The 12,424-nt window shown below is 38.2% G+C and overlaps 1 protein-coding gene across 1 annotated transcript in view; it reads left to right on the forward strand.

Moving 5' to 3' along the window:
- LOC126237131 (mediator of RNA polymerase II transcription subunit 12) overlaps nt 1-12,424 on the forward strand; it is a 400,411-nt gene that overhangs the window by 318,203 nt on the left and 69,784 nt on the right. Inside the window, exon 35 of the mRNA XM_049946952.1 lies at nt 1,250-1,556. Coding sequence (XP_049802909.1) covers nt 1,250-1,556 — 307 coding nt within the window. The remainder of the gene's footprint in view (nt 1-1,249; nt 1,557-12,424) is intronic.

Here is a 12,424-nt window from a genome sequence, read left to right on the forward strand (position 1 = left end):
ATTGACAAACATCATTGAATTTACCAGAATGAGTGTTTCACTCTGCAGTGGGCTGTACATTGTTTAGAATCTCCGTGGCAGATTAAATGTGTTTGATGCGCTGGAACTCAAACCCGCAACATTTTCTTTCGTAGGTAATGGTCTTACAAATAGCTTTCCAAGTTTTAATCTGACAGTATGTTTCATCAGTTGAGTTGATCGTTGCTCCATGCGTTCTACATAGCAATGGATAGCAAAGTTTTTGACAGTTGGCAGAGCAACACCTATCAATAAATGACTCCCTGTTGTGTGGCAAATGTGAAAAAAAAAGGAGACTCAGCATAAGAAAACTGATATGAAATGTTTGACTACAATAATTTTCATAGCAAGAATGTTTGAATATACCGGCCAGCATGCCAGCAGAGATAATATTTTAATCAAACTTAACATGAAAAACCCTTGAGAAAGGCAACTCTGGGTCCTAATGAATATTAGTTCATTCATTGCATACTTGAAAACAAGTCTGCACACTGTTCTGCTGCTCACATCTCTCAGTTAACCTGCATTAACTTTATTTTAAAACATATTTTTTTTAATGGCACAGTGATGTAAATAGGTTTGACACTGGATCTGCAACATGAAAATCACGCAGTATCTTCAGAAGTCATTCCAAATTGTATCCCAATTGTGTTGATAATGTAGGAACTTACTTTATGTGAAATACCTACAATATCTCCATTATTAATGTTTATTCAGTAATGTCCTTTTCATTGCATAATTATCAATACTATTATCAAACTTCACCATTTCAAATTTATTTGACATATTAAGTTCCCATGCATAAGTTTGTACAAACAAGAGGCTTGTGTAGAACTAAAAGGAAAAAATCTGCCTGTTTATGTTATTTGACTTATATGGGTGTTACGGACTCTCAGATTCTGTGAAATCTGTTTGATTCTGTTCATATTTTCAGCTCTTGTATTTTTTTCCTCTCTCTTAACCAAGAGGTGTAATTGATTTTCCTCGTTCTGTGAGTTTGTGCCCTCTTTCCACATATTTTTCTGCTCTCTTTTTTTTTCTTGTGGCTGATTATGACTTTTGTTGTCATGATGTATAAGGACCACCATTTATAAAATATTTTTGTTGCATCCCTTGCTCCTATATCATAAATTTTGCTTTAACTATCACAGATTTGTCTGCGTTACTAAATTTTGTGAAGTGTAACCTTCTTATGATTTGTCTGCATCACATAATGTTTAATTTACCACAGCAGCCACAACCGCAGGTTCAACATATGAACTACCCAAGTCAGCCAGGCATGTTTCCATCCCAGCCCCAGTGGGGATACAATCAGCAACAGCAGCAGCAACAACAGCAGCAGCAGCAGCAACAGCAACAACAGCAGCAACAACAACAGCAGCAGCAGCAACAGCAGCAGCAGCAGCAACAACAACAACAGCAGCAGCAGCAGCAGCAACAGCAGCAACAACAACAGCAGCAGCAGCAGCAACAGCAGCAGCAGCAGCAGCAGCAACAGCAGCAACAACATGGGTATTATTCGCAGCAGTTACCACCAGGTTGGTCTTGTGACACATTACACATTATGATCATTAAGCAAATTACTTAGTCTTGTGGCAGATTATACACTGTGTTCTTTAAACAAATGATTGATTATGTTCTGTTGCTGTTTTAAAGTCAGTAAGATTAGAGGTATGCAATTAAATATTGAATGTAAAATGCAAGTGCCCACATTTTGATCTACCAAAAAAAGAAAGGAACTAATACAATGGTAACATTTTCTGTAGTTTCTGAAATCACATCTGGAAAATAATGGATTGGTTTTTTTGAGCAGGTTTAAATCAACCTTTCTCCAACTGAGCTAACTGAATGGGTGGTGCAGTGCTTAAGACACTGGATTCAGATTCAAGAGGACTGCGGTTGAAATCTTTGCATGGCCACCCACCGTTAGGTTTTCTGTAGTTTCCCTAAATTGCTAAAGACTAATGTTGGGCTGTTTCCTTTGAAAAAAGTTGGAGCCAATTTCCTTTTGCATTTCCTGCTGTACGAACTTGTGCTCCTTTGTTAATGACCTTATTGTTGACAGGACATTAAATGTCAATCCTTATTAAAAATGGACTGCTGTTCTATCTGTAATGGTCCATGTTAAACTCTTATTATTCCTGTTTTCCTTTCTCGCCAGTATTCAGCGTTTATAGTCAAATGTCAAGATGTATATGTTATCTGTTTACAGACAGTCCTTGTACATTTTCCTCATACTCTTACATCTCAGCAACATTTTCTTGTTTGATGTTACGTCTGACTTCTCTGGAAAAGACCATCACAATCTAATAGGTTCTGTTTTGGATGGTGTTATTTAAACTTTGCAACATTTCAGTGGAACAAATGCTTATCGTCTTCAGTTATCACCTTAATCTTCTGCAAAAATGAATTTTAGCAACACTTAAGGGCTTCGGCAGTATTTGTTATCAGATGTTAGCCTTAAATAGCATAGTCTAAAACGTGTTTGTGATTTATTTATATCTGCAATATTAAAAACTTCCTGGCAGATTAAAACTGTGTGCCCGACCGAGACTCGAACTCGGGACCTTTGCCTTTCGCGGGCAAGTGCTCTACCAACTGAGCTACCGAAGCACGACTCACGCCCGGTCCTCACAGCTTTACTTCTGCCAGTATCTCGTCTCCTACCTTCCAAACTTTACAGAAGCTCTCCTGCGAACCTTGCAGAACTAGCACTCCTGAAAGAAAGGATATTGCAGAGACATGGCTTAGCCACAGCCTGGGGCTAAGCCATGTCTCCGCAATATCCTTTCTTTCAGGAGTGCTAGTTCTGCAAGGTTCGCAGGAGAGCTTCTGTAAAGTTTGGAAGGTAGGAGACGAGATACTGGCAGAAGTAAAGCTGTGAGGACCGGGCGTGAGTCGTGCTTCGGTAGCTCAGTTGGTAGAGCACTTGCCCGCGAAAGGCAAAGGTCCCGAGTTCGAGTCTCGGTCGGGCACACAGTTTTAATCTGCCAGGAAGTTTCATATCAGCGCACACTCCGCTGCAGAGTGAAAATCTCATTCTGGAAACATCCCCCAGGCTGTGGCTAAGCCATGTCTCCGCAATATCCTTTCTTTCAGGAGTGCTAGTTCTGCAAGGTTCGCAGGAGAGCTTCTGTAAACTTTGGAAGGTAGGAGACGAGATACTGGCAGAAGTAAAGCTGTGAGGACCGGGCGTGAGTCGTGCTTCGGTAGCTCAGTTGGTAGAGCACTTGCCCACGAAAGGCAAAGGTCCCGAGTTCGAGTCTCGGTCGGGCACACAGTTTTAATCTGCCAGGAAGTTTCATATCAGCGCACACTCCGCTGCAGAGTGAAAATCTCATTCTGGAATCTGCAATATTGTTTGTAATTGCACCACTAATCTGCCTGCAGTTTTTCCCATTTGTTGACTGAATGTCTTATTCCATTACAACCTTCTTTTCATTCTGAGTGCAATTTTATGCCCCTATTATGTTCCTTTATGTTGATAAATACAAGATGCTATGCAGCCATCCCTTCTGTTAGCTTGATTATATCCTAAAACTCTAGGGTGAGGAGCCAGTCACCTTTCTCACCTTTAGTCTGCTTTTTAAACTTTTGTCACTTTTTTCTACCTTTTTTGCCATTATGGAAAAAAATAAGTTATTGCTTTTTCTTCCAATTTTCTATATACAGTTGATTCACCTAACTTTTTGGACTGCTCCAGCGGTAAAAGTAGATAAATTTAAACCAAGGGGCTTCTAAAATTTGAGATAAATTGTTCTTTTTTGATTTTTTATAATAATTTGCACTACCGCTATTAGTGTCAACTATTCCTCTATTACAACTGCTTCTATTTTGGATTAAGATTCTAATTTTGCCGTAAAAACAAAATTGCTGCTGTGACATTTTGTTCAATTTTGAAAATAAACTTAAAAAGATAGTCAGTTTCAAAAGTAAAATCTCTGAATAGGGGAAAAATTAGTGAAAGTGAACTATTTTGTAGTGTGTGTTCTTGCTCTGTTAACTTTGAGATGAAAGATTTTCAGGCAGTTTTTAACCACTCACTTTCAACAAAATGTAAGTGTAACTTTGAAATAAAGTGTGGACCTCATCAGTTACATTTAGAACTTCAGCTCTAAAGACAGCCTCAAGTTCCTGTACATGCCCTAGCAATACAGATGTTAAATACAAAGGATAGTGACACCATTGCTGAATTGATTTGCCCAATGGAGTCAGTGATTTTGAATTACTCTGCGGTGCACCAAATGATATTTGTAATGTTTTTTAAATGATTTTCCCCCGATAGTTGTCCTGAACATTTTTCACATTCATCTAAGAAAATGAGATAACCAATAGCTGATGCATTGGCACTGTATTTTGTGGAACTTATGTATGAAGCATGTTCATTATATTCTTGAGTTTTGATGAAACTATGATGTTAAGGAAAAAAATTGCGAACAACCATTACATTTTGGTTGGAGAGTAAGTGTTGCATAACAACACATCACCTATGAACTACCCTTATCAGCAAAGCAGACGGTGGACCATTTCATCAGAAATTATTTAAAGTACCTTCTGAATCCAACTTGTCCCTAAATAAATGACTTGTGCTGGGATCATACAGACCAAAGTCAATAAAAAAGAGTTTAGGCTTTTAGATAGTCATGGCCAGGATACCTGAGGCAACAACTCATAAACATCAAAAGTTGCAACATTCATTCACTGCATAATGCCTATGTAAAGCCTTTGGAGTGTTTAGGTGAAGGAGCACTGAAATTTTTGATTAATATTTAACATTGTTTTGATGGTTGGCCTGTTTGCTGGGAAGAATTTGAAGGAATTCAATCAAAGTTGATGTTCCACATCACAAGTTTTGAGGCATACAGCAACAAGGTGGCTTACTTTAGGACCTTCAGCCAACAGGGTTCTGAAACATTGGGATGGTATTCAATATTACTTTCTTAAGCATATACTTCTAAAAAAGAATTCTTTTACAGTTCAGTCCAAATTGTACAGTGTCATTGTGAGTGCTTTAAAAAAGTCTCTAATGAAAGCAGAACTTCATTTCATGAATTCATCTGCAGAGCTATTCAGTAAGTTAAAAAACACTTGAAAGCCAAACGCCTTTGATTCAAAAGTTGCATACAGAAATAGAAACCATACTTCAAGGTTTTTTGGGTCATGTGTTGAAGGTTTCTGCTTGGAGAAAAATTGCGAGTACTTCTTAAGTGCTTCATAATGACCTCTTTACATTGGAGTATCTGCTTCCTCATAAACAGCTAGTTGTTAGTGGGCAGGTAACTGAAGAGCTTAATAAACTGGAAGAATATGACAAGCCATGATTTATAAAGAATGCTATGTGTTTAGATCCCGAGAGAGAATAAAGAGCAGAAGCTGCAGTGACGTGGTAAGTGTATCCAAAATGATGCCTTTTGATATCTGGCAAGGTTACTTATTAGACATATGGAAGGTTCTACAGTTTGAAAAAGATGACCTAGCATTAGATAACAGCAGTATTGACATTTACTGGCAAATGTTTCAAAACTTGTTAAGGCTTCTCTTACTTTTTCCCATGGAAATGCAAACATAGAAAGAAGGTATTCCACTTCGAAGCACACAGAAGGAGAAGACAAGACAGCGATCGCTGAAATATATTTAAATAATGCTTTGACTATGAGGGACACTTTGGAACAATACCCTCATTTCCTTTTTGTGTCCATTGACTCACAGCTCATAAGGTAAGGACAGCAAACACATGCAAGTTATGCTGTTTATAAGGAAGTATGTGAAATGAAAAGAAAACTTGAATCGGAAGAAAACCAAAAGAGGAACAAAACCAAAAGGCATCTTGAAGAGGAGATTAAAAAGATGATTAACATGAAAACTCAATTGACTATGAGACAGCTGCTCTGAACGAAAGGTGGAAAGAACATGAGCTATTGAAGGAGGCACAAAGAGAACTTCTCTCTCAAGCTTCAGCTATACTGGAAAAAGCACTAAAATGATTTAAAGGCAGCAAAATCAGTCCACAGTATGCTTGAGGGTGCACAAACCATGAAAGTAGAAGAAAGAATGAAAGAAAGGGAGGCAAAAACCATTCAGAGAAACCTTGAGAAAAGAAAATCGAGCACGTTTACTTCATTTTTTTCTAAGATTCGTAAGGAACAGTCACTCAAAAATATTTTGCTAATCTTTTTCCAGTATTGTAGTGTAGAACATCATTGTAAAAACAGAATGTAGATTTTGTTTGTGATTTATGATTACCAATATTGAATTACCAATGTACCTGCATGTAGTAATGAATTTGTGTGAAGGAAAAAAATGGCCATATCCCATCCAGAATCATAATAGATAACTCTTTTGGCATGGGATTATTAAAAATAAAAGCAATTCATTTGTGCCATATCTGTTTGTTGAAATACAAGTAATGTGTCACTTTTCTCACCTTTTTGAAAAGCCACCATGGCTCCCAAAGTCTGAAGTAGGTGATTGACTGCATTGTACTTCAAGTGGTCTCTCTCTCTCAAAGTTAATGACTGCCATAGACTGTGCCATTTGAAGTCACACACACACACACACACACACACACACACACACACACACACACACACACACATCTAAATACTGATTGAGAACATTTGTACTGAGAGAGAGGTTCTGATTCAGTCAGTACTTATGAGAGACAAACTGGCTAGTGTTTCCCCTTTGGTAGATATAATACATGGCATCATTGTACTGAATGAGTGCTCTTATGTTCAGAATTTGCCTTCATACTGCATAGTGGCTATGCCTCTTTCCCTACGATATTCTGCTGTATCAATGCTAGGCAGTTCATTACTCCAGAATACATAATAATATATTCAACACATCATTTATCTTGAACCATTGATATTTCATTTCATAAATGTTTAGGGAATCCATAAGAAAACTTCTCCACCACAAAAAGCAGAGGTACTTGGGGCCAGGTGTCTCATTTGGGAAATCACATCTAAATTCATTGAAAGAAGGCATTTCACTGTTTTAGCTTTGTGGCACATGAGTGCATAACTGTTTAATGGAAAAACTTATCGGAGGGGGGAGAATTGCATCAAGAATAACTGAGAGAAATAATTTTCTGCTTTTCCTACAATGTATTTTTTTAAATGCAGGCAAAAAAATGAATACTGTAAAAGTATCGCCCACAATGCTATAAAACTATCCAAAATGCTGCAATAATGTTACTGCAATTTTGCAATTGCATTTAAATTTATTGAGATGACTCACAGAGTTTTTCTTAAGCAGGATACATTAAATTTGTATCTCATCATTTTTTAAAGTTCAGTGATCTTGTCTCCACAGTTTGGGTTAAATCTTTCGTGATAAATCCCCAGAAATTAAGTGGTGTCATTTTGAGCGTATGAGATTGCCAAGCAGTGTACACAGTTCAGCTTATCCATTGACTTGAAAATTGATCACTGTGGAAACCATTGTTAGGATAGTACAATGCTGTACAATTTTGTTGGACAACTATACAGCGTTCTTGATCATCATCGTTGTCATGTGAAATTAGAAGACTTCTTGAAGCTTGAGGTACATGAGTCTCTTAATTGAAGGCAGTTTGTAAAGTTTGCTCGTCCTTATGTCACTAAAGACAATAGCACTAAAGACTAATGTTGGGCTGTTTCCTTTGAAAAGATAGAGCCAATTTCCTTTGCTCATTTCTACCACCTGAGCTTGTGCTCCATCATTAATGACTTCATCATTGACAGGACATTGACCCAGTCTTCCTCATGAATGGAGTAGTGTTTCATCTGCATTGACCTATGTTAAGATCGTAATATTGCTCTTCTCCTTCTCCTCTTGTATTTAGGTTTTTACAGCCAGATGTTAAGATGCATGTGTTACATGTTTACAGATAGCCCTTGTTCATTTGTTAGCATCCCAGCAACATTTTCTTGTTCAGTGTGGGGTCTTGGACTTTTCTGTCAAGGATTGTTGTAATCTAATATCTATTGCTAAGATACATAGGTAATGCTTTGGATAGCATTATTAAAACTTGGCAACATTTGGGTGGCGTAGATTTTCATCATCTTCAGTTGACAGTAATTTTAGCAGTTTTGAGATGTCACAAATTGTTAACTACAACAGGCAGAAGACATGCTTTGTTGGTGCTGCACGTTTTAGTGATTTTGTCCAAGAGAAACTCATGCTGCAGTGTTCTTCTTTGCCATGCCAGTGTTGAAGTGTGCACAGAATCAGCTAAGTGAAAATCTGAGCAATTTGCAAAGCTAACTTCAGAATTTTCCTTTGTGTGAGACTGCGTGCACAATATTGTGTGCCAATTTGAAGTTCTAGAGTTGCATATTTTACTGTTCCATGTCGCTTCTGCATAATCTTTCATGGATTGTATCAGTACCTGTTTGTATTGTGATATGTTGTGAAATTTCGAACATTCATGAGTGTTGCAATAAACTCTTAGTGTTATCATCAATTGTAGGCTTAAACTTAATAGTGCTCTTCTAAAACTTTTGAGAATCATAGGCCTATCCTCATTCAAAACAATTCTTCTCTTATTTCATTGTACAGTTACGTCAAATAGGCTATTTTTGAGAATTTTCGGACGCTTACAAATCTATACAAGTGTTGTCCATACATAATTTATTTCATAGCAAATCAGCATTTGTGATTTACAGTTCAGCCAGAGAATATGTCACCCCTGAATTTCATTGTGTATCAGAGCAAATAAACATAATAGAGGGAAACATTCCACGTGGGAAAAATATATCTAAAAACAAAGATGATGTGACTTACCGAACGAAAATGCTGGCAGGTCGATAGACACACAAACAAACACAAACATACACACGAAATTCAAGCTTTCGCAACAAACGGTTGCTTCATCAGGAAAGAGGGAAGGAGAGGGAAAGACGAAAGGATGTGGGTTTTAAGGGAGAGGGTAAGGAGTCATTCCAATCCCGGGAGTGGAAAGACTTACCTTGGGGGAGAAAAGGACAGGTATACACTCGCACACACACACATGTCCATCCGCACATACACAGACACAAGCAGACATTTGTAAAGGCAAAGAATTTGGGCAGAGATGTCAGTCGAGGCGGAAGTAGAGGTAAAGATGTTGTTGAAAGACTAAACATGTGTTTTTGGGAATTTTCGGAAGCTACCATTGTCCTTTGCATAATCTATGAGCAATTTGTAGTAAATTGGCATTTGTGATTTAGTTCCTGTCACAGATTTTCTAACTAATATATAGTGTTACATCTAGTTGTCTGTTACAGAGGAATAACCCTATATATTATCTGCATTTATTATCAATTAACCCTGTTTCCAAGTTTGTTAACAACTATAACTAGCCTCAAAACATTTTAGGAAACTAGTATTTTTTACCACAGGCTTTTATGTTAACTTAATAGGAATTTCGTTTTGTGTATTTGCTTCAATTCTTATTGGGAATTAGCAGCTTCTTAGCTCAACAGAATAAAAGATAATCAATGGAGACTTATAGTTATTTGTTCACTGCCTTGTAACACATTGCACCAGCTTAAATGCAGCCCCACTGTGAATGCAGTTCTCGAACACAGGACAAGTTGGTTGACATTCATAAGCAACTGGAAATCACCCTAATTACTGTCAAATGGTTAGCAACTGTTGTGAATCGGTGTGTTGGAAGAAATCTCCTGAGTCATACCTGTAATACCAGTACCAGAGGTACCTACCTCAAGTACTATCCTCTCCTGTGGATCTGTCATTACTCGTCCACTTGACTGAAAGTGGTATGTCAATAGCAGATCCAGGTGTCCTTTACAGGATGGACAGGGACCAGGGAGGACTTAGGATGTTATTCCGATCCTCCTAAACAACAAGTTTGAGGTGCTGTTTTTCACTTAAACTAAACCAGTGGGACTCAGTCTGTTTTGGGGAAACCTGTTTTGTCAGCTTTCAGGAGGAGGCAAATGCAAAAGAGTAGTGGTCTATTAATTGTAGGCAGTTCAAACGTACAGCGAATGATGTTACCACTTAGGGGGAAACCACATCAAGGGACAGGAGAGGACACTAGGCTCACTCAGTGTGTATTCCTGGGGGCCTCATTCAACATGTTCAAGAGGCTATTCCAGCGACCATTGAGGGAACAGGATGCAGCCAACTGCTGAGTTTGGTACACATTCAAAAAAATGATGCCTATCGTCTGAGCTCCGAGATCATATGTGGGTCATTCCAGTGACTGGCAGAGAAGGTTGAGAAGATCAGCCTTGCACATGGAGTTTTATTAAAGCTCCCAATCTGCAGCATTGCCCCCAGCACTGATCATGGCCTTTTGATTCTGAGTCAAGTGGAAGGGCTGAAACAGAGACTTTGAAGGTTCTGTGACAAGTTAGACTGCGACTTCCTAGATTTGCGCCATAGGAGAACTATAGGATGCCCCTAAATGGCGTAGTGTTTTGGGATGTTTGTAAACATCCCAACACACCATTGGAAAACCATCAAAAAGAGATGTTCGTGAGTAAATTGAGCAAGGATAAATGTAGTGGGAAAGGGAAACTATGTATTTTCCTTTCTTGTATGCTGTGAATGTGGAGTAGTGATGGAGCTGGCAAGAAGAGTACCAGTAAAAATGGTATTACAACCACTGGTCATCCAGGAGTCATTTGTGCCATGGTGCAGCAAGTGCCAGAATCTGAGAGCCATAAAGTAAATGACGCACCAACAAGGGCGTAATGAACAATTAGAGAGTGGTAGCTGTTTTTCTGGTTTTCTCTCAGGTCCTACAGTATGCATGTACAGACGTTTGAATGTACTCAAGTGAGTGGTATTACCATAGCAATTGTTAATTGTGTTGTGAAAAGTAATAATGAAAATGGTGGGCAAAATATACCCCTGTTTTTGAGAAATGTGGCTATTTATTTAGTAGAGCAAATAGAGAGAAATTACCGAAGCATTCAAGGGATCTCAAGCGCAGTTGGATTGACAGGGAGTTGGCACACTCTGAGAAGAGAGGATAAAGGTAATACTACTTTCATCTGGTAGTGTATTGGAGTTGGCAAAATATTGCTCTGTTATAGCGGCCAGGGATGCAACTTCCTGTTAGTGCTGGTATAATTTCACAAAATAAACAACAGCAGGGAAAGAAGGAAAATTACATCCCAATGGGTCAGGTGTGCACCACACATCAGAGGCTGTGACACAGGTAGCTGACTGTGTGTGAGGTGCACACAAGGGTTTTTTAGATTGGACAATACTCCATCCATTCCAAATAACAATAGCTGTAGAAAACCCAGAAGTATCAGTGTAAGAGCAAAAGAAATGCCTCCCACAAGTGAGAGTATTAAAATCCTAATGGTAAACTACCAAAGCATTCACAACAAAATGCCAGAGTTTGAAGCTCTCATGAAAAGTAGTGAGATTTTTGGGGAAAATGAAAGTGTATATTGATAGGATATACAAAAGGGAAATGGAGGTGGTGTATTTGTCCCAGCAGACAAGAAACTCAAATCCACTGAGATATAAATTGAGGCTGCATGTGAGATTGTTTGAGCATGACTCAGTATCAGGAGTGGGCATAAAATGATAATTGGATACTTCTATTGTCCACCAGATTCATCTCCTGATGTAACCAAAAACTTTAGAGAAAACCTCAATTCACTTGTATATAAGTTCCCCAGTCATACTGTAATCATTGGTGGAGACTTTTAATCATCCAACAATCAATTGGGAAAATCATAGTTTTGTTAGTAGTGGGCATGATGAGACATCCTGTGAAACATTACTAAATGCCTTCTCTGAAAACTGTCTAGAACAGATAATTAAGAACCCTACTCATGATGGAAATACTGTATATTGGATCTAATGGCAACAAACAGATCTACACTGTTTGAGGATATCCACATCGAAACCGGTATCAGTGAACATGACACAGTTGTGGTAACAATGATTACCAAAGTACAAAGGACACTAAAGCAAGCAGAAAGATATGTATGTTCAGTAAACTAGATAAAAAAAATCAGTATTGTCATACCTTAACGAGGAATTTGGAACTCAGCACAGGGCAGGAGCATACAGAGGAACTATGGTTCAAGTTTACAAGAATAGTTGAGCATGCACTCAATAGATATTTACTCAGTAGAACAGTTCATAATAAGAGGGAACCTCCATGGTATACAATCTCTGTAAAGAAACAGAGATTACTGCGTAATAAATGTAAAACAAAGCGTAGTGCTGTAGATACGTTGAATGAAAGGTTGTCAAGACAGTGATGTGTGATGCCTTCAATGACTATCATAGCAGAATGTTATCAAATAATCTTAATATTTCGCAGAACCCAAAGAAATTCTGGTTGTATGTAAAGGCTGTTAGTGGCACCAAAGTCATTGTCCAGTCCCTAGTGAATGAGACAGGAACTGAAATTGAGGGTAGCAAAGCATAAGCTGAAATGCTT

The sequence above is a fragment of the Schistocerca nitens genome, chromosome 2, assembly GCF_023898315.1.
Source record: "Schistocerca nitens isolate TAMUIC-IGC-003100 chromosome 2, iqSchNite1.1, whole genome shotgun sequence".
Lineage (NCBI taxonomy): Eukaryota > Metazoa > Arthropoda > Insecta > Orthoptera > Acrididae > Schistocerca > Schistocerca nitens.